This window comes from Fonsecaea pedrosoi (assembly GCF_000835455.1).
Source record: "Fonsecaea pedrosoi CBS 271.37 unplaced genomic scaffold supercont1.5, whole genome shotgun sequence".
In the NCBI taxonomy this organism is placed as follows: domain Eukaryota; kingdom Fungi; phylum Ascomycota; class Eurotiomycetes; order Chaetothyriales; family Herpotrichiellaceae; genus Fonsecaea; species Fonsecaea pedrosoi.
Genome location: NW_013550611.1, coordinates 1,371,467 through 1,396,430, shown reverse-complemented (window position 1 = coordinate 1,396,430; position 24,964 = coordinate 1,371,467). Strand labels below are relative to the sequence as shown.

At 52.8% G+C, this 24,964-nt stretch overlaps 11 protein-coding genes across 11 annotated transcripts; 6 read left to right on the top strand and 5 right to left on the bottom strand.

The window, feature by feature from the left end:
* Positions 1-791: 791 nt before the first annotated feature.
* Z517_07978 (uncharacterized protein) lies at positions 792-2,795 on the top strand (the record flags this gene model as incomplete). The annotated part of the gene is made up of 2 exons (XM_013426499.1): positions 792-834; positions 889-2,795. 2 exons carry the CDS (start codon positions 792-794, stop codon positions 2,793-2,795), a joined length of 1,950 nt encoding a protein of 649 aa, XP_013281953.1.
* A 620-nt stretch (positions 2,796-3,415) lies between these two features.
* Positions 3,416-5,025, top strand: Z517_07977 (uncharacterized protein; the record flags this gene model as incomplete). The annotated part of the gene is made up of 2 exons (XM_013426498.1): positions 3,416-3,809; positions 3,878-5,025. 2 exons carry the CDS (start codon positions 3,416-3,418, stop codon positions 5,023-5,025), a joined length of 1,542 nt encoding a protein of 513 aa, XP_013281952.1.
* A 1,259-nt stretch (positions 5,026-6,284) lies between these two features.
* Z517_07976 (uncharacterized protein) lies at positions 6,285-7,240 on the bottom strand (the record flags this gene model as incomplete). Its single annotated transcript, XM_013426497.1, has 2 exons — positions 6,285-7,156; positions 7,216-7,240. The coding sequence occupies 2 exons, from the start codon at positions 7,238-7,240 to the stop codon at positions 6,285-6,287; spliced, it is 897 nt and encodes a 298-aa protein (XP_013281951.1).
* Positions 7,241-7,413: 173 nt separating this feature from the next.
* Z517_07975 (uncharacterized protein) lies at positions 7,414-7,824 on the top strand (the record flags this gene model as incomplete). The annotated part of the gene is made up of 1 exon (XM_013426496.1): positions 7,414-7,824. The coding sequence occupies one exon, from the start codon at positions 7,414-7,416 to the stop codon at positions 7,822-7,824; it is 411 nt and encodes a 136-aa protein (XP_013281950.1).
* Positions 7,825-8,079: 255 nt separating this feature from the next.
* Z517_07974 (uncharacterized protein) lies at positions 8,080-9,168 on the bottom strand (the record flags this gene model as incomplete). The annotated part of the gene is made up of 2 exons (XM_013426495.1): positions 8,080-8,598; positions 8,653-9,168. 2 exons carry the CDS (start codon positions 9,166-9,168, stop codon positions 8,080-8,082), a joined length of 1,035 nt encoding a protein of 344 aa, XP_013281949.1.
* Positions 9,169-10,618: 1,450 nt separating this feature from the next.
* On the top strand, positions 10,619-12,220 carry Z517_07973 (uncharacterized protein; the record flags this gene model as incomplete). Its single annotated transcript, XM_013426494.1, has 7 exons — positions 10,619-10,810; positions 10,870-10,966; positions 11,017-11,166; positions 11,268-11,347; positions 11,404-11,557; positions 11,606-11,695; positions 11,748-12,220. The coding sequence occupies 7 exons, from the start codon at positions 10,619-10,621 to the stop codon at positions 12,218-12,220; spliced, it is 1,236 nt and encodes a 411-aa protein (XP_013281948.1).
* A 508-nt stretch (positions 12,221-12,728) lies between these two features.
* Positions 12,729-13,178, top strand: Z517_07972 (uncharacterized protein; the record flags this gene model as incomplete). Its single annotated transcript, XM_013426493.1, has 1 exon — positions 12,729-13,178. One exon carries the CDS (start codon positions 12,729-12,731, stop codon positions 13,176-13,178), a length of 450 nt encoding a protein of 149 aa, XP_013281947.1.
* Positions 13,179-13,958: 780 nt separating this feature from the next.
* Z517_07971 (uncharacterized protein) lies at positions 13,959-15,844 on the bottom strand (the record flags this gene model as incomplete). The annotated part of the gene is made up of 4 exons (XM_013426492.1): positions 13,959-14,261; positions 14,380-14,841; positions 14,893-15,350; positions 15,412-15,844. 4 exons carry the CDS (start codon positions 15,842-15,844, stop codon positions 13,959-13,961), a joined length of 1,656 nt encoding a protein of 551 aa, XP_013281946.1.
* Positions 15,845-17,281: 1,437 nt separating this feature from the next.
* On the top strand, positions 17,282-18,133 carry Z517_07970 (uncharacterized protein; the record flags this gene model as incomplete). Its single annotated transcript, XM_013426491.1, has 1 exon — positions 17,282-18,133. The coding sequence occupies one exon, from the start codon at positions 17,282-17,284 to the stop codon at positions 18,131-18,133; it is 852 nt and encodes a 283-aa protein (XP_013281945.1).
* A 1,478-nt stretch (positions 18,134-19,611) lies between these two features.
* Z517_07969 (uncharacterized protein) lies at positions 19,612-20,718 on the bottom strand (the record flags this gene model as incomplete). The annotated part of the gene is made up of 1 exon (XM_013426490.1): positions 19,612-20,718. One exon carries the CDS (start codon positions 20,716-20,718, stop codon positions 19,612-19,614), a length of 1,107 nt encoding a protein of 368 aa, XP_013281944.1.
* Positions 20,719-22,372: 1,654 nt separating this feature from the next.
* Positions 22,373-24,646, bottom strand: Z517_07968 (tryptophan synthase; the record flags this gene model as incomplete). The annotated part of the gene is made up of 2 exons (XM_013426489.1): positions 22,373-24,453; positions 24,511-24,646. 2 exons carry the CDS (start codon positions 24,644-24,646, stop codon positions 22,373-22,375), a joined length of 2,217 nt encoding a protein of 738 aa, XP_013281943.1.
* Positions 24,647-24,964: the final 318 nt, after the last annotated feature.

Below are 24,964 nucleotides of genomic sequence, written 5' to 3'. Positions count from 1 at the left end.
GACTGAGTGACCAGGAGCCTTCTCACTTCGAATTTCCTTCTGCTGCCATGGAGACAACAGCATATCATGCACTGGAGTGAGAACAACTTGCATGCCGTCAATGTTATCCTGTGCTTTTATGTGCTTTCATGGTCGTGTGGGTTTTTGTAAGTCGAGTACTCTGGTGTGCAAGGTTGTCGGCGGCTTGTCATGCGTATCCTATATGGAGCGATCATAGCCCCTATGCGCACCGTCTCCGTCCCCAAAGATCTATACACATGCGTCAGTGCAGAGACAAGATTTGCATCTACAAGGCTGAGAGATATGAAAACTCTCCTGGTACAGGTCACGTGGTAGGTACGTCGGTGAGAGTCACAGGCGTTGAGGTGACAGAACAGCTCTATAACATGTGCCTCATCCATCAACTCAACAACTTCACATCTTTGGCACCTGTCACCTCATTGGTCCTTTTCACTGTCACCTTGCTACTGCCTTCACGATTTGAATCAGTGCGTGGTGCGCACAAAGCATGTGATATACCGCGCCTCTTCTTTCTTCTCTCACATAACTCTCTCACTTAACGTGCCTCGATCTGGACAATTCCCTCTGATCCCACTTATCAGACGCCTGTCAGTCTTCTTGACAATAACAGAACTACGTTTTGTCGTGGGAGTGGCCGAGGCAAGTTGCTGCTTCAAGATCACTCGAATTCTCAATTACTCTGGACCTGCACAGACCGAGAAATTCGGACTCACCTCACCGCCCAACCTGCTTTGTCCCTCACAGAGGACAGCAAGCCTTTCTTTGTCAATATGGCACTCAGCAATGCTTCGCAAATGAAAGCCATCAACACGGGTAGGAAGCCATGGCTTTTGGTGTCTAGACTTGAACTAACCACACCTTCTCTAGGTCACTGCACGCCAACAGCGACCCCTTGTCGTCCTGCCAATGTCCCCTCTCCCGACACCAGCATGATAGATCTGGAGATGACCATTTCTCAGGGGCTACAGTTTGGGAGTGAGAAGAATACAAAGATGGATGGCCAAGTGTATGGCAGCGACTGTGCTCCTCAACCCGTGCTCATGTCCAAACCTCGAGTCTCAACCATCCAAGCTCCTACTATCGAATACCCGAAGAATCATTTACTCGGCATTCCTCTAGAAGTTCGCGACGCCATTGTAGGCCTGGTTCATGCGACCAAGCATGTGGTTGGTGCTCGCCCTTCCACTGGCTGTGCGACATTTCAGCTCGTCTGCCGTCAGATGTATCACGAAACATACTGTTACTTCAATACCGAGACCACTGTACTGGCATCAGCCAATCGACTTGAAGAATTCCTTGGGAGATCGCTGAACATTGCCACAATCAGAAGCAAGGCTTACCGGAGCGTCAGAAGCCTCTTTCTCGAAGTTCCGCACAATAGCGACCCGATTCTATTCCTCCAACTGGCCGAGGTCTTGAAACATTCAATCCAGCTTGAAGAATTGCACCTGTTCGGAATCGGGGCAGATGGTTGTGGAGAAAACACGAGTTCTTCTGCCCATCCTTGTGGAAAACATAACACTTTGATGATGCCAGCAGCCCGCAAGCTATCCATTGATGGACAGCAGTACCAATGTCGCCTAGCTATGGTCAACAGCATCCCATGGCTAGAGAGACTAAGGGTTCTAGTTCTGGACAACCTCAACCTTCCTTTGCTTCAATCCCATGTTCTCAAAAACAAACCACATCTGGAAACATTATACATCGCAGCAGATCCACGAACCGTGCTGCATGGGGCGTACGCGAACAAGATCGCCTATACGGTTGGCAACCTCGTCTTCCCGCCGGACGGAAAGGCTCCTCCGGTCAAACAACTCCGCGTCGATTCCAATTCCATTCTCACTGCGAGTCAAATCACATTGAAGACGGCCAGGACCCTAGAAAGTCTCGAGTTTGTCATCCCCGATATGTTGTTCCAATCGCATACGAAGGGAATCAACTTCTACAGGGAAGCCACCATTATGTTCCATAACCTCCACATTTTTGCGACACAATTGCGTGAACTCAAGATCTGCGTCCATGGCGCCATTTCAGAACACTGCCATCGACACGCAAATTTCATGGGAGCTCTCAAAGACTGCATTTCACGCATGAGATCTCTGCAGCTCATTGAACTCCATGTCAATGTTCGATCGCCTTGGTTAGCTCAAGAATTCATTGAAGCGGTACCTCGGTCTGTCACTCGACTCTACCTCACCGACCTCCTCGTCCAGAGAGATCTCGGTGAGATCTCAGACTTCGTTGCTGACAAAACCAAGACGCCTTTGTCGTATTCGAGCGATGTTGAAGCCCATGCCATTGGAGAGGATCTTGAGAGAACAGATTACATTGAGTTCAGCAACCATCGCCTGGCCTTTGTAGGTTACGAGTACGAGGTTTTGGTCAAGGAGACTGCTGCGAAGGCGCAAGCGGAAGCCAGAACTATGGACAGATTTCTGAATCTCAATGGCAGAATGTTGGACAAAGAACGAAACCGACACCTGGCTCCACTGGAGGGGAGAGACATACCGTTCAAGAAGGGCAGCATTGGAACCACTGCGCTGACCTTGACATCTCAGAGTGAAGGTGCTACCCGTACACAAGCCAAAGTTGAGAAATATCGCAAAGTCCTGGACAAGTGTGGCTTGGGAGATAATGAATATTTTGGGAACGAAAATGCTGCACAAGCCATCTTTGAGGCCGAGCCCGCGGCCAAGGGCGGCGACTACAGCTATCCGGTGACTGTAGAGGTTGAGGAGGAGTTCAAGTTTTCCAACCACTGGCTGAGCAAGTGAAGGATGCAGCAACATCTTTGGAAGCGGCTAGCTGGCCTATGAATGGACAATACTGGAGCTTGACATCGGCGTTGGATACGAATAGACAAAGCACGCACGCATCCGTCCGGGGCACAGACCCCTTGCTACACGTCTGTTTATTGGGGAGTTCAGGGCATCATTACTTTTGAGGTAATAGAGACAATTGTGGTGTGGATGGTTTGGGAGACCCTCGAATAGATGGCACACTCGAAGAAAGAGAGCCTGACGGATAGAAAAGGAGAATGGCTGAAAAAGGCGAAGAGATATTCCAATAGAATGATCAAATCAGTGACTTGTTTGCTGTACCTCTTAACTTTTGCCCTGGTGATCACGAGACTCTTCACTTTGTACTCGGTACAACAAGCACAAATCTCAAGGTGGATGCGTCGGGTCTGATCCGACGTCCCCGGCACCGCAGATCGACAGGCCCTCGTTTGGCGTGTGTCAGACTGCAACTTTGTCTTCCGCGTATCAGCGCCTGGGATCTGAAGTGGAAAAATACCGGCCCTTTTCCCGAGTAAGGTTCTTCGCATTCTGACCTGTTCACTGACTCAAGCATTGCAGGAACAGCGTTTCCTTGATAAGCAAGGTCGCTCAAAATGCAGCGAGATCCAGCATCTCCTGCCTCTCATACCTCCGCTTCAGCACAAGCCGACTACAACCTCTCACCTCCTTCGCTATGGCAGGATGGTCGGAAACGGAAGAATGCTCCGCCTGGCTCGCGGAGCGTCGATACCCTCACGCCCGAACAGCTGGCCAAAAAGCGTGCCAATGACCGTGAAGCCCAACGCGCAATCCGAGAGCGGACCAAGCAGACCATTGAGAACCTGGAGCGGAGAATACAGGAGTTGACATCCCATCAGCCATATCAAGAGCTCGAGGCCGTCATCAGACAGAAAGATGCTATCCAAGCAGAGAATGAGGAGATTCGCAGGAGGCTTGCTTCAGTCATGTCCATCATTCAACCTATTGTAGGAGCGCAGGGATTGACTGGTATTCCTCTTTCTACTTTCTCCTCCTCTCCAGTCTCGTCTTCTCACCTTAACCGTTGTTACTGTTAGATCTTGCGACGGCTGCGCAGCACAATGTCCAGGCTGGGCTGGTTCAGACACACCCTGTTCTCAATCCTCCGTTTCCTCCAAGTAACGGCACACAAGCCAGCCCAACCTCCTTCCATATCCAGCGAAATGGGCAGACCGCCTTCTCCGTCTCTCCCATTCTGTCACAAGGCCAGTCAGAAACACCACCGCATCCTCCACAGTTGGGAGGAGAAGTAATCGAGGACCACAGGCCTTCACCCACGTCAAGAGATGCACTGAATAACCAACGAGACAATCTACAACGTGGCCTTGAACTGAATGAGGGTGGGGAGCGTGTCAACTTCGGATTTCTGCTCGATCTTTTGGGACAACGAACAGGCAATGCACGCGCGCAAACTCACCCTCACCCTCGACCACGACCACAACCTCAGCCCGGCGTCAGCTCCCCTTACCCAGCGCTTCCCTCGACGCTACCCGATCAACTTACACTTCCTACGACACGTTGGAGCGTCCTCCCTAAAATCAGTCCTCCTACGTGCCCCCTCGATAGCTTGCTACTCAAACTCTTACAATCTCGTCAGCGCGACCCGATCAGCGGCGCCAACGCACTCCCCACAACACCAAGCTATCCTTCTGTTTCGTCTCTTCTGAACCCCAGCGGGCCTCGTCGATCTCTGGATGACATGTCCCAACTCATGACAGATATCATCTCGAAGTTCCCCAACATCTCTGGATTGCCAGAACAAGTAGCGACATTGTTTATCATGTTCACCCACATGCGCTGGCAAATCCATCCTACCAAAGAAAACTACGAGCGCCTCCCCGAATGGTTCCGGCCTACTCCAGCGCAAATATTCCAACCTCATCCCGCATGGATGGAACATATCCCATGGCCACGGATGAGAGATAGGGTTGTGGTGAACCCTCAGGATTATCCATTTGATGATTTCTTCTTCCCTTTCACAGCCGATTTATCTGTCAACTGGCCGTATGATCCGGTGGATTGTCTCCTCAGCACTTCTGAGAAAGAAGAACCAGTCATCAACCCGGTGTTTGAGAGCCACATTCGACGCCTGGAGAACTGGAGTCTGGGACCGTTGTTTGCCGAGACCTATCCTAATCTGGTGGAGACGGTGAGAATAAAGGAGAATGAACCCGGGCCAAGCTGACGAGTGGATTGATGGAAAAGAGCTGAACGTTTGTTCATAATTTGTATTTGTTGGTCTTGCCAATTGGTCAGATTGTCATCATGGTCGAAGGATCATCGGCTTGCTCGGGTGCTCTTGGTGGCCTTTACTGGCTTCAGCGCCTGCGAACCGTTTCCTCCTCCGCTATACCACAGACCAAACCCCGGAGAGGGTTGAGGAGCTCCTCGATGACCCATGTTGCTTGTGGAAGGATACCCGCTGAAAGAAAGCTCCACGCACAAGCCACTCAGCGGACCGTCGAGACAGCTACCTCTCAGTATGTTAACCAGCTGGAATGATGAGGCAGGAGAGTGTACCAACATGCGGGCGGTGCAGTGCTGGTCTATACATCCTCTAGGATGCATGCAACGCTGCTCGTTCCAGTCCCAAACAAGCCAAAAGCAAAATCATGAAAAGCCCGCTTTGCCTGAGCGCAACGCGAAAAGCAGAAGGACGGAAAATACCCTCACGGCACTATCGCCGTTAATTTGATTGATTTATTAATTAATCAATTACTTAATTGACTGATGGCTCTGATCGCTCGGTACGTACTGAGTTATTGAGTCCTTGATCAATAATATTAATGGTCCCGAAAACCAATCAATCGATTAATCGGACAGTCCATCAATCAGTCGCTCCCCAGTCGTCAGTTATCAGTCTTCACTTGGTTCTCCTCTCTATTTCCCACACGGTGAATATTCATGTACTGTAGATACCAGCACAAGAGGATGTACCGAGTATATAATTCCCGGTGCGATGTATACCTCCCTTGTATGTATGTGTGTACGTAGGTATGTATATATGACTTGGACGAGGTTCAAAGAGAACACACCTATGTCCCTACCCACACAAGCTACCTCCCGAGTACCGAGTACCTAATACCTGTGTAGTACATGTGTTACTCATAAGTAGATAGCCACGTCGCTTGGTACTTGTTGAATCTCTTCCAGTCGTACAAGGACATAAGGGTACAAGGGGGGGTTTTACGACTGGCGACTGACTGATCGGGTAGCCTTGCTCTCTCCTCAAAAAAAAAGTCTAGAGGAATGGTTACCACAAAAACTCGTGCGATTGTGAGTTGTCCGCTTCTATAAGAAACGCCATTCCATTCCTTGACCCTGTACTGCGCCTTCGACCGCCTCGCACAGCACATGTCATTTTCTCTCATAAAAAATCAAGACTGACTCTCTGGACATTGAGATTCCGTTGCTCATTATAGCCAAACGCATTGACAATGTCGTCTATGCGGCAACCTTGGCTCCATATTTGGCTGCCGCGCTATCAAAGAGCTGGCTTTTCTCTTCCAAATCTCTCAACAGCGCGTGCTCTGCGTCTCTCTCCCGTAGTTGTTGAAGTAGTCCTTGAACGTCCTCGGCCTTCTTCCCAACAACACTTGCCAAAACGACACTGTTTGCGATAGATTGCACATCTGCATTGGCCATGCCGACAGCTTGCTGCAATGCTGCCTCGGCCTCTTCCAACCTTCCTAGATGTATCTCGGAAACAGCTTGTCCCACCAATGCCGTGGGACTGGTGTTCCCTGGCGTAGATGCGAGTTCCTCGTAGACATAAAACGCCGACTGATACTTCTCTTGCCCGCCTTCCCTGAGATTCGTCCAAGCTTCGGCTAGGTTGATGAGTAATGAATCCTGCGCCCAGCGTTTGGCAGCAGCAACTTCCTTGACAGCCAAGTCCGTCCGGTTCTGCATCAGGTGAATCTGTACCAGTAGAGCCACGGCTTCAAGAGAGCCTTGGTGCTTGGACAAGAGATCGACGGCTTTCACGTATTCACCCGCCGCTGCGAGGACGGTACCAGAGCAGATCTGAACCACGGCATCCTCCGCATCAGATTCAGCCAGGGCCAGTGCTGTTTCAAGTGCCGCTGAGTGGTTGCCGGCCGCTTGTTGTGCCAAAGCAACTATGGAGCGGGAGGCGGCGTCTTGTGATTGTTTCAGGGAGGAAATGACGGACGAGGCATCGCCGATGGCTATTTGTGCGCGATATTTGAGGATTTGTGCTATGGTCTTGTTTTCTGCGGAGAGAGAAGAGCTGTCAAATTCGAGGACAGTCGGGTATGCGTGCGTGTAGAATGCGGTCGTTATATTGAGCAGTTCTGAGTGACATGAAGTTAGAGCGTGAGTTCAGGACATGTGGAAGGGGTGATGTGCATACCGCCCTCGCCAGAGAAGGGATCCATGATGGTGAGATCGTCCAAGAGATTGACAGAACAGGACAACAGATATGGGCTTGCGGAGACGACAATGTGGAATATGGTGAGCGAACCCCTCGAGAACTGTCAACTTCAATATACGGGGTATTGGTGCTGTCTATATATGGAAGGTGCGGCGAGAACAATCTCCGCTCGCATGCATGTCCATCGCCAGCCTTGTGCCTGGATCCCTGTTCCTGGAGACTTCAGACCCCAAGGACCTCATTCACGCAGTCAAAGAGAAACAGACGCTGTCTCCTTTCGTATTGCCGCCGGCGGCACAACATACGGAGCCCGACTTACAGAGTCCCCCGAAGATAACCACATCCCAATCACACCCAGCCCCCACTCTCTTCAACATGCCCGCGCCTCGGGCCCCCCGCTTCAGCTTCGCCTACAACAGCATCCTCCTCGATCACCAAAAGATCCAGACGGGACGGGCCATGAGTCGAGTCAAGGCAAACTACCACCTGTTCCTCCGCAACCAGCCGAGAAAACCGCACTTCAAGATCCAAGACCTCGGGCCCAGAAGGAGGTGGCAGGTCCCCAAGATGAGGCAGATTGAGGATTGAATGGCAGCTGGATAGATCGCTGCTGTGGAAACAGGTAGCCTGGCGCGTGAAACGCACTTTCTACCTCTCGCGTCTCTGCGAGGGGGCTGGTTACAGCGTTATCGGATGGGTTCACGGGTATGATTTTATGAAAATGTACTTTTATTGGTGGCTACAGCGGGTTCAGGACATGTCAACGGAGGCTCTCCACTTTGGTAGTGAATGGGAATATATCTCTTCTTCTCGCTCATTCTCTTCCAGCTAATCCTCGACAGTTTACTCTTTCAGCGGCACGGTGTCAACAAACAAAGCCTTCGCAAAGGCCTCGGGATACCGAGCACCATGAACTTCAGCCGCGTCAATGACCTTCCGAATCTTCGCATTGTCCTCGGGAGTGATTTTGACGTTCAATGAGGCTATGTTCTCATCAAAGTTCTTGATTCTCGTGGTTCCTGGAATTGGGAGGATGTCGTCTCCCTGGGCCATCAAAAAGGCCAGGACCAGTTGGCCCGGAGTGCAACCCTTCTCATCAGCCAGAGCCTTGATGTCGTCGACCAACTTGATATTCTTGGGGAAGTTCTCCTCGCTGAATCGAGGTGCAAACCTGCGGAAGTCGTCTGCTTCAAAATCGTCTCGGCTTCTGATGCCTCCAGTCAGGAAGCCTCGTCCAAGTGGGGAATATGCCACGACGGCCACTCCCAGCTCACGGCAGGCCTTGAGAAGTCCGATCTGGGGGCTCTCAATGTCCATGGAGAAGGGGCTGTATTCGATCTGAAGCGCATCGATGTGCGCCACCTACGTTGAAGTGTTAGTGGGTAGAGGTTAAGAAGGTGAGCGCGCGATTCTTACCTTGCAGGCCCTTCTGAGAGTGTCGGCGCTGCACTCACTCAATCCCAAGTACTTGACCTTGCCGGCATCTTGCAGCTCCTTCATGGTTTTGACCGTGATCTCGATGGGTTGGTCGGCTTGCACTCTGTGGCAATAGTACAGATCGATGTGGTCAACGCCCAACCGCTTCAAGGACTTGTCGCAGGCTGCCCTGATGTATTCTGGCTCGTTCTTGACCAAGCGAGCGCCAGTTGCGGGGTCGACGGCGTTGCCGAACTTTGTGGCGAGAAAGATGTTCTCTCTCTTACCAGGGTTCCGCTTGAACCAACGGCCAAGCAGATCTTCATTGTCTCCGTAAATGTCGGCAGAGTCCCAGAAGAGCTCGCCGGCTTCGTAGGCGTGGTCTAGCATAGCATAACGTTCTTCGTCGGGCTTTGGTTTGCCATAGTAGGCGGAGAGACCCATGAGGCCGAAGCCTAGGGCGGTCACCTCAGGACCATTCTTTCCGAGCTTGCGAGTTGGAAGTTTTGGGGCCATCTCTGGGTTGGTGGAAGTGCAGTTTATCTTGGTCGCAGGTGAGTTTGAGGGAGGAAGTGTTGGATGGATGGAATGATGTGGACGAGACGCAGTGGTCGATGGCGAGGGGTTTTATAGTTCATCAGTGTGCGGTGTTGGAACTCCGGACAAGACTCGAATTCCACGGACGCAATCAATCATAATCAGCGAGTGCATCTCTCGTACCGGGTTTTAGCCCAAAGACCGTCGAAGTGTCTGTCGCCATCTGAGTTTCTCTCTTTCTCTCTCTGTCTCTCGCTTCTCCACCCCACCTGTCCACGCGATTGATAGTGATCGAGTGATGTCATGCATCCAGTGGCCCTGATTGGCTCATTTAGTCATCCTCAAACCCGTCTCGTCGTGTATCGAATCCCCCACCAAAGAGCTGGAAACCCCCGTTCTTCCTTGTCCCAGTCACGGCTTTAGGCGTTTGTCGCTCCCCTGTCCAATTGCCATCCATTACTAAGGATTGAGATGACAGTGATGCATGCGGCCGCCCTGCCCGCAATGATATGTTTACAGACTATTCATCCAACGGTGACTTCGCTTCCCACGAGATACCGCCGTCGATCTTAGAGGGGTTATTACTCAACTAGGCAAGGCTACGTCCACAGCCTGGTCATCAGCCCTATTCACCTTCTATAAACCTCGTTCCTCGAACTTCACGGTTTCCCATGCTTCCAACCAGGGTCCTTTCGTACCCGGCCCAACTGCGCTTCCATACCACCATCATCACCCTCATCATCTGTTCGGTCCGAAGACTATGCTACTGCACAATGACTAACAATATGGCCCGAAAAGATGCAGGATGTATACTTATGTGATGGCCTCGCGACTACACGGTTGACTGTACGTATGCGCACCTGTGTGATGTGATGCGATGGTGTGGGATAGACCCGTCACATAACCTGGGCGGATCGCGGAATTCGCACACAAGCGGTTGTCCTTTGGAGATATTATCATCTGATCCTGTTGTTCCGAGAGCATTCCGAGTCTGAAATGGTGGCCTGTGCGTTGAGGAGGGGAAACGATCACTCCCTCCTCAAGTCCCCCCTCGACCACCCAAGTATTCCGTACTACTCTCTAGATGACCTGCCCTGAAATGGTGCTCTGGTCATGGCACCAGTCTGACTTTATTACTTAAGCAGCTATCGAGACCGCGGATGGGTGGCGGACAACCAGCTGCTAGCCGAGGAATAATGCGGGCTGCCGAGTCGCCGTGCTGTCGTGGCGATCATCTCAAACGCGGGGAACGGCCCGCAAAACTACGACACCTTTGATGCAGTCGGGTCACCAAGCAGAGGAGGAACAACCGCGGATGTCGGGCCCGGCAGAGTAGGTCCTTTTTTCGTATAATTACGGTCGCCCAGCAGAGTAAGAGCTTAGAGCTCAGAGCTCAGGACAGCACCATCGATTCCATATCTTTGAAACCATGGCCCATGAACACCTGAAGCCTTTTGGTTCACTTGACCCATTTGCGGAGCCTGCGTGGTACAACGCTCTCGACTCACCGTACTACAATGATAGCCACAGGACGTTCCGAAAGTTCGTCAGAGACTATCTCGAGACCAATGTTTTGCCCTATTCAGAGCAATGGGAGAAGGATGGCTTTGTCCCTCTCGAAGTGAGCATACCCACCAAAGGGTATCGCAGTGGAGTTCTCACTAACGGCCTCTTTCAAAGGAGAGAGTGAAGTATGCACGGTCAGGCCTTGCTTTTGCTGAGCTTCCGAAGGAATACAGACGAGGTATTCCGTTGCCGGGTGGGATTCCAGAGGAGCGTGAGTCGTTTCCGAGATTCCAGTTGTTCTAGAGGTTGATGTGGATGCAGAATGGGACATCTTCCACCAACTGATTCTGCACGACGAGACATCCCGAGTGCACGGCGGAGCCATGGGCGGACTCGCTGGCACATCTGTCATTGGCCTGCCACCCATCATAAAATATGGCACCCAAGAGCAAAAGGACAAGTACCTTCCGGGTATCTACACTGGAGAAACGAGATTTTGCCTTGGGGCCACGGAACCTACTGGCAAGGATCCCTTTGTCGGAAGGCTTGATATGGGCTCTAACATCCCACAGGTGGTTCCGACCTGGCCTCTTTGAGAACGACGGCCAAAAAGTCCCCAGACGGGAAATATTACGTTGTGAATGGGCACAAGGTGCGAAGAATCAACCCAGAAATGCAGCAGTCTCTGTCCCTAACACTCGGCCACAGAAATGGATCTCCGGGGCTCTATCTGCCACGCATATGACCACTGCAGTGCGAACAGGTGGTCCTGGGAAGGGTGGGGTTTCTATTCTAGTTATTCCCACAAACTCGAAAGGATTTTCGGCCAGAAAGATCGAGAATAGCGGAGTCAATGCTGCGGGTAAGTTTGTAAAGCGATGCTTCCAGAGATCCTTGTTAAAGCCTTTAGAAACCGCATGGGTCGATCTAGAGGATGTCCATGTGCCAGTCGAGAACCTCGTTGGTCCCGAAAACGAAGGCTTTCGGATTCTCATGCACAGTGGGTGACCCCTCATGTTCTGCTACGGTCCTCCAACTGATTACCGGTGTAGATTTCAATTCGGAGCGGTTCATAATGGCCATCCACATGAATCGCAAGGCACGAGTGTGTCTGGAGGTTGCTCTAGACTATAGCCACAGCCGGATCACATTCGGCAAGCCGCTCATCTCGCACCAGATCATCCGCCACAAGTTTGTGACCATGGCGCGATACATCGAATCGCACTGGGCCTGGCTCGAGCAGATCGCGTACCATATCAAGCTCAACGGGTGGGAAAGCGACATTGCGAGCAGGATTGCACTCGCAAAGATCCACGCTGGTCGGATCCTGGAACTGGCCAATCGAGAGGCACAGCAGGTTCTGGGGGGAGCGGGTTACCAGCGTGGCGGAGTGGGAGGCTTGGTCGAGCTGATCAGCCGAGATTTGCGGATGCAGGTTGTGGGAGGAGGGAGCGAGGAGATCTTGTCGGATTTGGCTCTGCGCCAGGAGCTGACTGCGGCGAGGAAGCGAGGGTCGATGTTGTGAGCAGTGGGTATGAGAGAATTGGAAAAGCTAGTGGGAGTCTTAGTATAGGACATATGAGGAACACTTTACTCAGTGGTGTTACTCGGACACGTACAGTCTGTTTTGAGGTGTCTTGTTTGACCTCGGGCCTCTAGTACAAATACCAAGCCGTGTCAATACGGGAGCCAGGTTAAAATATGGTGAGGGGCAAAGTTAGGTCTAGGGTATATAAAACTAAAAATTAAAGCATATGCATCTACTGTGCATACCTCGTACTCGTACTCGTATCTATACTCTATCCAAACCACCCCTAACCACTGTTTAAAGACAGTTGGGGCAGTCTCACACATACAAGTCTACACGATCTTCCAGAATCGCAAGACACCCCACGGCCAAAGCGATCATAGTCAGACGAGCCGACTACCACCCTCTCAGTTCACATCTTGCTACCAGTTCTCCTCCTAATTCTATCACTATTCTCCCCTCTCATCCAACCAGCCATCCACCCGACCATTCAGCCAACCATCCAATGTCTCCCCCTCCTCCCCCCTCTCTTACCTTGAGCCATTCGCACAACCTCGCCCGCCTGATCGGCCCGACCCTCCTGACCATCTCCCTCGCCGAAACGCTAAACCCGCACATCTGGGCCACCAGCACCGCGTCGGCCGTCTTCCTCAACGGCGCCGTCGTCTTCACCGCGTCCCTCGCCACCGTGCAGGCGCATAACCTCTGGAGATGGACTGCCCGGACGCAGACGCAGACGCAGACGCAGACGCAGACGCAGACGCAGACGCCGCGGTGGGCGATTCTGGTCACTCTGGCGGGCTGGGCGGGGGTGGTCGTCGGGTTGACGCGCATGCTCGCCCCGGAGAGGGTGTTGGAGGGCGTGGAACGCGCGGGGGCCGGGCAGGTCAAGGTCGCGGCGGAGGTGGTTGCGGCGTTTGGTGCAATTCTTACGGTTTGTGGGTATTGCTTCTGATTCTCCCTTCTTGCCGAGGACAGGGATGGTGATGTGTGGACATGATGGGATGTGTGTCTGTCTACATGCATGAATGTATACAAGGTCCTTTCCATGGCATGTTACGTTACGTTTTACATTACGTTATATTACGTGATATCACGGTACATTGTATTATATCATATATCCTGACTAATTGACTGACTGACTGACTGGCTGGCTGCCTGACTGAATAGGCCGACAGACAGATCACAGGTGACAGACTAGGAAAACCTGACAGAAGCCCAGATATTGGGACATTCAATTGAATCAAGCAAGCAAGCAAGAAAGTACTGAGTTGTCTTTATCATTCTTTCAAGCAAGACATCTGGGATAGATAGCCAGACAGACGGAGTTTTGAAAGAGTGTGACAGTGCGAGAGTGTGGGAGTGTGAGACAGAGAGAATACTTGATATTAATCTTGACCCATCGTCGAATGGAATCTAACTACTACTACCACCGCCACGACCTCCTATATATATGTACATACATACTCCTGTCCCTTCCATCTCTCCCTCCCCTCTGCTTTTGATCCATCGCCGCCTGTCGATCTCTCTCTCCCCCTCCCAGACAAGTGAATCTGAACATGGTATTATACTTCCATTCTGGATAGTGGATACATGTACTCGGTACGGATATCCTGAATGGCTGACTCTATCTCTATTCTATATCTCAATCTCGACCTCAACCTCAATCAACGCGGGAGGAGAGGTTCCTCCGCCCGCCTTCCATCTACGCCATACTATCTTACAACAAGACAGATCAAGCCTTGACAATCTCCTCGCTGCGCACCTCGTTGCCCTTCTCGGCGTAGATCTCCTCGGCATCGTCGCGGCTAGTGCTTTCGCCCGAGGCGATGACATTGGCAGCGCCCTGGTAGCCCTTCTCGTGCACGATGCCGCCCTCGGTCTCCCGGAGAGCCTGTTCCTCGATCTTGCGCTTCTCCTCATCCGAGGCGTCGTACCATTGCGTGGCCACGTGCATGTCGTCGCCAAAGACGTGGCCGATCTCCTCGAGCGTGCGGCCCTTGGTCTCGGGGAAGAAGAGGTAGATGATCACAATGTACTGGAAAGGGTGAGAGCGTCAGTATGAATTTCAGGGCTCAGAGATTGTGGGGGAGGCGTCAAAAGGAAGAGGGTGGTCGTGACAGTCAGGCCAAGAGTCAGGGTTATGGCGAACTTACCACTGAGGATGGAATAATCAAGACTAGATAGAACTTCCAGCCAATCTTGTTCAGCGCAACCGGAGCAGCCACAAGGGTGACTTCGCTGGCAAGGTAAAAGGCCGACAACCCCAGCGCGACACCGGCAGGACGCAGATGGTTGGGGAAGATCTCGGCCACGTAGACGTACTGGGTGGCATCGATGAAGAAGCACCACCAGATGATGTAGAACCAGATGAAGAAGACGCCGGCACGCAGGCCAGCCTCGTTGGTTGTGTTAAGGAACGAGGCTGTCAGAGCGGCGAGGAAAATGACCGAGACGACACAGCCAACAGAGCCGATGAGCATGAAGTTACGCCGGCCGAAGCGGTCAATGTACAGTGCCGTCCATGTGTTGCCGATCAGAGTGAAGGTTGTCCAGCATGCGTTGAGCAGCAGCGGAATTGACCCGCTCAACCCGAGACTTGCATAGATCAACACGCCCTATATCAACCGTCAGCGACCAAATGTTTTACAGAAGAGACAGCGACTGACATAGTTGGTCATCACAAAAATACCCAAAAATTGATTGCCCCACATGAGAACAGCGGCCATCAGGGCGCGTTTCCTGTTCGACGGGGTGCTGAAGAGCTCGAACCGGCCCCGGGCCATGGTGGCGTCCATGTCGTACTGTTGCTCCATGAGCCAGAATTCACGCCGAGCCTTGATATCTTCAGGGTCGTTGGGGGTCCTGTGAAGTCGCTTGACCACGTCCAGGGCTTCTTGGCGACGGTTTTGCGAGAGGAGCCAACGGGGGCTGTAGGGGACAAGATTGCTGCCGGCCAGCAAGATCAAGGGGAAGACGACTTGGAAAGCGAGCGGGAATCGCCAGGCGAATTGGGCAGCAGGATCCGTGGCCGACATGTGGAAACAGGCGTAGCCGAGCCACCCTGCGAGAGCATAGCCGACTGCGTACATGATACCAGTGACGCAGACCATAGCGCCTCGAGTCTCTGTGGGTTGCATCGTCAGAAACAGCAGGGAAGATGGGGGCAGGAAGAACAGGTTACTTACCTGGCGTGGAGACCTCTGCCTGGTAGATGGGGACAACGCAGGCTAGAATCCCTGAACCCATACCAGCAACAAAACGCCCGACAAGAAACATTGCCATGTCGACAGCGCCAGCACACAGGGCACCACCGACGATGAGAATGACGGAACCGAACTGCATCGTGCGCTTCCTGCCGTATTTGTCCGAAGTCCAAGCTTGTGAGATACATCCAGCGATTGCACCGGCCGAGTTGACGCCGTTCAAGGCACCGATCATGTTGGTTGTGTGGTCATAGCCAGGCTCGCCCGCCGTGGCCAGATTGAAGTAGGAATAGAAGTTGGGCTGGCCGACGGTCGAGCCAATGATGGCGAGGCCATAGGCTGTGGAAATGGTGCCCAGGGCCACAAACACCACGACCCAAAGGTTGTAATTGTTGACGATGATTTTGTTCAACATCTTGACGAGTGACCAAGGCAAGAGGCTTGATTGGGAGAAGGGAGAAAAAAGAGGAAAAGCGAGACAAGCAACAAGCGAAGCATTAGGAGATAAGTACCCTGCCTTTGTATGTGTGTTATTATTCGGTTTCTCACCGGATCCGAAAATGTTGATCCATCCACCAAAGGGCTGACACGATTACCACGATCTCCAACTGTAGACCGAGGATAAGAGGGAAATGACCGCACGAATAGGCGCTGGTGGCGCCAATCACCTCGTCGTCCTCTGTGTCCCTGACTCAGATAAAAGGGAATCATAATCCGGAGGTGAAGTGCGTGGGTACCCAGGCTCCAGAGCAGAAGCCCCATGGAGAAGAGAAGTGGATAACAAAATCCACGCTATGCGGGGAATGCTGTGAGACTATGGGTCTAGGGCGAGGTGCAGTTGCGTGAGGTCGTACATGCAAAGGTATTGGGCCCAACCTTTGAAGAGCGCATGGTAAGGAACCACGGATCGGCGGTGATAACAACAATCCTTTGCCGCAGCCTTCTCAGAGGTATACCGGAGAGAACCACAGCCGCATCCGAGATATAACCAAGATTTACGCACGGCGTCCTTGGCCAAAAAGGTTCGCCAGGATGCGGCCTTAGCAGCCACGCTGCTAAGCTCGGTATTGGCAAACTCTTGTTCGGAAACCAAGCCCCGTCTGACGGTTGGTAATGTGTAATCATGTGGCCAGCAGAAAAAAAACTTAAGAGGATGAGGACCGAGGTTGAGCCTTCGATGACGAGTTAGCGGAGGTTGTTGGTGAGAGAACAGCAGTCGAGATACCAAGGATGAGGAGCAGTCGAGCAAGACCCCATTGTGGGCACGGTGACACGTTTCTCTCGATTTTTCTTCTCAACTGGCATCTTCGGCGTACTCGAGCAGACGGTAGACACGGGAATGCTGGGAGATGGAGCATAAAAGAGGGCGGGTTCCGGATGAAGTGAGCGATGGGATGAGGATGAAACAAGTTGAGGTTGAATAATTTTCCAACCCCAAATCTGCTTCTCCACAAAGAATAACGAGCCTCGCCTCGTCTGCGCCTGCGCCTGCACCTGCACCTGCGTCTGTGTCTCCATCTCCCATCTCCACCACCCCGGCCAAAATTTCCCCCAATGCCCCGACTTATCCAGGGCCTCCCCACAGGGCGTCCCATGCTCCTGGACACCTCCAACAAACCGCTTCCGCACCTCTTCGGCTTACCGAGTAGAACATCCTGCCGCGAATCGCCATTCTTGCCGACGGACTTTGCGGGGCCGGATATTGCAAAAGTCGCATGGCGATGGATGTTATGAGTTGAAGTGTATGTATGTTCAGAAATTATGAACGAACCCCCCCCTTCTATCATATGAGGTGTGATAGAGCATACTGAGAGCCATTGCAGAAAGTGACCCGCACCCATCCCGGCCTGCCATGTCTGCCGACCAGGATCCGCCCAGATACCCCGACTTGACCGGTCAGGTCGCTCTAGTCACTGGTATCGGGCAAGATGGCCCGCCCGAGGAGACGACGAACTGGGGCAACGGTGCGGCGACGGCGCTGGCTCTGGCGCGCAACGGCGTCAGGGTTTTTGGGTGCGACATCAACCTCGACGCCGCCAACCTCACTAAGTCGCGCATAGAGAAAATCGTCCCCGGTGCCGTCGTGGACGTGGTTCTCGCCGACGTCACCAAGGCCACAGAGGTGGAACAGCTCGTCCAACAATGCATCTCGAGGTACTCGCGCATCGACATCCTCGTGAACAACGTCGGGCGCAGCGAAAAGGGCGGTCCCGCCGACATGAGCGAGCAGGTCTGGGACGCGCAGACGGCCATCAACCTGAAATCCGTCTACCTTACCTGCCACGCCGTGCTACCGTACATGGAAGCCCAGGGTCGCGGAGCCGTGGTCAACATCAGCAGCATCGCCAGCATCCGGTACGTGGGGAAGCCGCAAGTGGCGTATGCCGCGACCAAGGCAGCCGTCACGCAGTTCACGAAACACACGGCTGTCCTCTATGCCGACAAGGGCGTCCGTCTCAACACGGTTCTGCCGGGGCTCATGTTCACGCCTCTCGTGCAGACACTGGCCAACAAGTACGCCAGCGGCGACTACGAAGGATTCGTGCAGACGAGACACAACCAGGTGCCGACGGGAAAGATGGGGTCTTCGCGCGACGTCGCCAATGCCGTGGTGTTTCTGTCGAGTAACGCCGCGGCGGGCTACATTACGGGCCAGAAGCTGGTGGTTGACGGTGGGATTGTCTCGAGTACGGGGCGGTTATAGAGGGAGACAGAGAGAGAGAGAGAGAGAGAGAGAGAGAGAGTGGAAGAGCACTTTCTATCCTACATATCCGTGTTACCGCTGCTACCTGGAGGACCCAGTCTCCGAGGTCTATCACTCTAGGAGCTCAGAAGCAAAAGTCACCACAGAAGCGCTGTACGTCAAGTGACGGTCAACATCCTGATGAATTGATCACCCTGTCCCTGGCCCTAATCCTGACCCTAGAGATTCGTCAGCCCGCACGGTTATCAACGCTATCCTGTCTTTGCCTGTGTACGAGGTCCTTCTTTCTTGGTTTTCTTTACCTCCCGACAACCCCGAACAACAAACAACACCGTACATGTCTATAGATATAGTACCACCACCTCATCCTCATCCTCATCTCCATCGCCACTATGTATCTACATGTACATGGACATGTACATGTACACGCACACGCACACGCACGCGTACGAAGAGGATCCATGGGCTTTCCCCCACCCCCTCCGCGGCACTGACACCGACACCGACACCGGCACAAGCGAAGCGTTTCCCCCTTTCCCGCATGGTACATGGTACGAAGTACGATGCGCAGAGTCGCCACCTTGATCAATGATATACCGAGTACTCTGTACCTCGTACCTTTGTCAGCACCAACCCCGGAGCACCGAGCACCGAGCCACTCTTGTAAATCAGAATCTACCACTACCACTACATACATACATACATACATACATACCTACCTAAACTCACTGGCTGGCTGGCGTGACTGACACTGACTGGCTCGTGCTCAGTCAGGTAATCAAGTGCCACGTGCCGAGGTCAATAGGTAATAATGCAAAGTAAGTGCCTAGGTGCTTTGGTACTTTACGTACAAGCTGACCTGAATTGAGTTGGTACGGTTGCCCATGTAGGTAGGTGAGGAGGTAGGCGAATAGGTAGGCGAGTATGTCAGCCTGCCTGGTGCCACAGGTGCCACAAGGCTGCAAGGAAATGGGGGTCTCCCAGACAATCCACCCCTAGTACTCGGTACGTACCCCCCCAGGACTCCGCTCTCGCTTGGTTGTGAATATTACATCGCATTTACATCGCATTCGTTGCATCATATCGAATTCATTGTATCGTGTGACGTTGCGCTTCCAACCTACCTATCCATCCATCCAGCCAGCCACTCAAACACCTAGCGAGACTCCTGTAGGGCGAGGAGTCATGTATATGTACATGTACATGTACCATGTACGACGTCCCTCGTATATGATGTATACCATGTATGGTCTGGATAGGACAGAATATGTATCTAACTATTTATTAGGTCAATTATTCGATTGAGAAGGTGAGTATGGACATGAAATAAAATCAAGTCTATAATTCTTATTCCTTCTCCTGCATGTAGATATCTCTGGCGTGAGTACTGTATTTATCCAATGTAAAGCAGATCGACTAGTTGGGCTGGGACAACTTGACCAACTCGACCAAGATATGTCAGAAAGAATTGTTCACTGTCACAACGTGCCCTTCTCAGTCTCACCCTCACCCTCCCGCTCAAACACAATCCCCAACTCCTTGAGCCGGTAGCGCCGATCACACGCGTGGAACAGGATGTACCCGTTGACATAGTTCTCCCAGATTTCCTCGAGGACGGGCTCGCCCTTAAGCCCGCGGCGGATACTCTCTGTCAGTGTCACTATCTCGTCGCACAGGTCTCTCAGCACTTGCAGGGTCGTTTTGCCCTCGCAGCGCGCGCGGTTCTGGATGTACGTGTTCTCCTCGACGACGCCGTCGCGGGGGTTGTTCTCTTTGTAGAACGACATGATGTCGTTGGTGAAGTTGATCCAGTCGGTCATGTCGCGGATGCAGACAAAGTATTTGCCCAGGTACCTGTCCTCTGGTGCCAAGTGCGTGGGGAACATGAAGTGCGCGTAGACCTCGCCGGACCCGGCCTTGTCGCGCAACAGATGCGCCGCGGTCGCTGGAACGTGCGTCGTGAGGAGGGTGTCTTGTCCGAGACCTCGGGGGAACCGTGCCTCGATGATGCTCCCCATGAGGAACTCGACCAGTCCCTTCTGGATGGCGCCGGTCGAATATGGCCCATAGTACAAATGGGCTTCGGAGGTGACGAGATCCGACCACAACGAGAGGCACGGGTCTGAATAGATACTGCTTGTCTCTCGTGGGGTATTCGGGGACGACAGTTTCTGCAACTCCGGGAGGATGTTCCCAGGCTCCCTGACGACAAGATCGTCGACGTAGAACAACAACATGGAATACAGGGTGATGAATGTCTTGACCTCGGCCGAGGCTTGTTTGTATTGTTTCTGGACCCCGCTGGCACATGTGGGAAGGAGCTTGAGGAGATGGGCGGTGCGCTTGTCGTCAAGGTTCCACGATCGAACTCGCTCTCGGACTATGTCGTCCAACTCTTGCGGATACGGATCCTCGTATTGTTGCGTGTCGAAACCGATCTTGTGGAAGAACTCTCGTAGAGCCTTTGCAGTCTCTGCCTTCTCGTCTGCCGGGCTCGCAATACGGACACGCTTAGAGGGCTCGGGAGGGCTTTTCGAGAGGGGCGGTCCCTGCGGGATCAACATCTCTCTATTCTTTCTGGCCATCCTGTGGTACAGAACGGGTGCAAGGACAAAGAATAAGCCACAGTAGAAGCTGAGCATGTTCGTCGATCTCTCGAGGTTGATGTTTCGGGCATGAAAATTGCCATTTTGGGATGCGCAGCTGGTCGACCCAGCTCTTATATGCTCTTGTTGAAGCCTTGCCCACCCCTCCTAACACTGTCCCGGTGTCTACTATGAAGGCGAGCATGCCGCGAGAGCCACGGGCACTTCCCGTCCTTGTCACAGTTCGTTCGAGTCAAATCGCCCACTAAATCACCGTTGAGGCATCCATATAGACATCGCCCATAAATCTCCTCTTTGGACGTATCGAGAGCAGCAGTTAGTACTCCTGTAAGGGCTGGTGAAGTGGTTAGCTCTGACGTGAGCTCAACGTGCAGCACATTTGTGAAAGTACGTTTGTAGGGGGACCAGGACTTCAAGGCCTAGAATACTTAGGGCTTTCCTTGCCACCTCAGGTAGGCGTAGGAGACGCCAATAATCGAGGGACTTTTCCTAGTTTCTTCCCTGAATACGCCCAATGACTTGGTAGAGGACGTGCCTGAATGGCCTCTGGACGTAGACAAAGCAGGATAGGACGTTGTGTTCAAAGGCCGAGCATCGCCGATCTCTCTTATTTGTGGTACAGACGCGGAGTCCCAGACACAGCTCGACGGATAGGATATGGCAAGGGACGAACCGCGTGTGTCCCCAGAGGGCCGTATACTGTTTCCCCAAAACGTCGCCGAAGGATCGATCAGGCCAGATATGTGACGGAGTGGCCCAGAATAAGTTTTGTAATGTTCGATAGGTCCTTTTGTCCAGCCACAGTCACGCCAGGCACGACACCCGCTGATTTGGACGTCTCGGGGAGATGAGCCATGATAGTCGAATTTTGTCCGACGGCTTGAATACTGAGAATCAAGTGGGCACGGGAATTGCGAGAGACTTGTCACCGCTGGCCGTTTGGTCCGCGGACGGATGTACTGTAGAGGTTTTGCAGTTGAGTTCTGGGATTTGGGCCTGAGCCTGAGCAGAGGCCAATAACATCATGTCCAATAGATGGTAGATTGCTCTGTCCAGCTGGGTCGGCATTCTATTTCTGCCCAGATATGTGATTAGAAAAGGAAGTGTCGCTGTGCGTGGACGCATAGTACCAACTCAGCTTTGAAGCGGCACTTTCAGAGGAGGCCCCCAAGCTTACGCATGCATGGCAGCTACAGATGGCCCAAGCACTTACTGAATCGAGAAAGCATCATTTGACATGAATGGGATGCCCGACTGACCGCCCCAGCTGATAGTAGGGGTGACAGTCCAATAGTAATGATATGGATGTTGGGTGGTGAGTTGGTCCCCGGAGTCAATCCGGTTGGTGAAATCGTGGTGTAGAAAGAGACACCAAGCAAATACACAAGGTAGGGAATATCCTACAAAACTCCTCGTCTCGGATCTCATACTGTGCTAGAAATTCTAGGGCTAGCGAGGACCAGGGCGATTAGTTCATAACATCGGCACTGGAAACCCACCGATACGCGAAATCTGCTCCATTCTCATTCGTAAACCATGCCTAGACAAACACCGACTTCATCCATATCTTGAGGTTGACGCCGTGGATCCATTTCCTTTCCGACTAAATCTTCATGTCTACATCTCTCTCGGTCTAGAACCTCAGATCCCACCCAATGCCCGGTCCTAGTCTAGGTAGTTCGTCCGCCACACTCTGAACATCTTTGTCACCACGCCCGCTCAGGCAAATCACTAGTGTCTGATCCTTGTTCATCTGCTTAGCAACCTGCATGGCCCCAAAGATGGCATGGCTCGATTCCAGCGCAGGAATGATTCCTTCCGTCTCGCTGAGCGTGCGAAACCCTATCAATGCCTCTGAGTCGGTCGCACTGATGAAGCGGGCTCGAGAGATGTCTTTCCAATTTGACAACTCTGGTCCCACACCGGGGTAATCGAGGCCCGCCGAAATGGAGTGCGTGTCACTGATCTGTCCATGTTCGTTCTGCAACACGTACGTCCTCACACCGTGGAGAACGCCTATCGACCCACCTGAGAGTGTGGCAGAGTGTCTGCCTGTGTCAACACCCTCACCAGCTGCCTCAACACCAATCAACTTCACCGAAGGATCGGAGCTGAAGGGGAAGAACATGCCAACAGCATTACTTCCTCCACCGACACAAGCAATCACGGCGTCCGGAAGTCTGCCAGTGAGTTCCTTCATTTGTTCCTTGGTCTCCTGACCGATCACGCTCTGGAAAGTGCGAACGATCGTCGGGAAGGGATGAGGGCCGATAGCTGAGCCGATGATGTAGTGGGTGGTGTCGAGATCGACGACCCAAGCACGCAATGCCTCGTTGACTGCGTCTCGAAGAGTACGAGATCCTGCTTCCACCGCCACAACTTTGGCCCCAAGAAGTTTCATGCGGAAGACATTGAGAGCTTGACGCCGGACGTCCTCAGCGCCCATGTACACAACACAGGCCATGCCAAATTTGGCGCAGACGGTTGCCGTTGCTACACCGTGCTGGCCTGCACCGGTCTCGGCGATGATGCGTGTCTTGCCCAATCGTCTTGCAAGAAGAATCTGCCCCAAGGCGTTGTTGATCTTGTGACTTCCAGTGTGATTCAGGTCCTCTCGTTTCAGGTATATCTGCGCACCGCCGACTCGTTCAGTCAGCCGATCGGCCAGATGCAGCGATGAAGGCCGACCCATGTAAGGGTAATATGATTTGTACTCCTTCCAGAATTCGGGGTCGTTTTTGGCTTTTTGGAAGCCCTCTTCGAGTTCCGCTAAGCAGTCCATTAATGATTCGGGAACATATTGTCCACCGAACTGGCCGAACCGGGCAGGAATGGCGTCAGGGTTCGGGGCTGTGCCATTTGTGGCCGAGTTGAGGGCATCGAGCTGGTCAGCAAGACCTGGTTCCGATGGGACATCAGCGTCGGTGATAACCTTGTCTACTTGCACTTGATGGCCGTTGAGACCGTTCGCCGCGGCATTGGGTTCCTTTGCAGACTTCATTGTCTCGACAATACCCACTTCCCTCGTTAGACCATCCGTTGTGTTGAAATCGCCGAGCTTCCTCCCAGTGACTTGGGAGCAATATTCTTGTACGGCTTTTGCCCGTTCACCTTGCTTCGCGTTGCCCAAAACTGTCACGATTTGACTACCAATCACCACTCCCTCAGCAATTTGCGAAACGCTCAGGAAGTGCTCCCTGGTGCTCACACCAAATCCAACCGCGGCAGGTATACCACCAGAATACTGATGTACCCTCTCCAGCAGCTCAGGAAGTTTGGTGTTCAACGTGCCGGTTGCGCCCGTGACCCCCATTCTGGAGACGACGTAGATGAAGGAGTCGGCAATCTGACATAGCAGCTTCATTCTCTTCTCTGACGTCGCGGGGGCAATCAGCGGTACATAACTCAGCCCGGCCTTGGTGCAATTGTTGCGAAATCTTACTGCCTCCTCCGGGGGCAAATCGACCATGATAAATCCATTGACACCGGCCTCCTTGCAGTCTTTCAACATGCGGTCTTCTCCGTAGCGCAACAGTGGATTGTAGTAGCCCATGAAGAGAACAGGGACTTTCAGGCCTTTTTTCCTGGCGTCGCGGACGAATTGGAGGGTTGAGGTGACGGTGATGCCGTTTTTGAGGGCGACAGTGTTTGATTTTTGGATCGTGGGCCCGTCGGCAATGGGGTCTGTGAAGGGAAGGCCGAGTTCGATGATATCTAGAGGGAGATGTCAATACAGCACTCTGACCGATTGGAGGGGTGGTTATTCCTCACCAACGCCACCGGCTTGTAGCCCGAGCATGATATCTGGGGTCTCTTCGGCGGTGGGATAACCCGCGGTAAAGTAGCCCACGAGGGCTGTTCTGCCCTCCTCTTTGCATCGGGCGAATGTCTCTTTGATGGCCTGCATGATGGATGTGACGAGATGTCAAGGTTGAAAGGGAGTGGCTCTCAGGAAGAGAGAAAGGAAGAGGAGCGAGGAGAATTTATAGACTTCAACGCACGGGTCTATCGTTGACTCACTCGGACGATATGTGTTTGGGGTGATAGTTGACCAGGCCCGATATGACAGTGGGTATCTTTTATCTCAAGGGCGAGTCAAGATTGCAGCGATGTGTAGGAGGTTCGGCAATATCAGGAAATCAGCCTCTCTCTCTCTCTCAAATTGTGGTGGTGCAGACAAGTCCTCAATTGCAATGGGCGGCCGCAACCCCGGTTGCGGACCAAA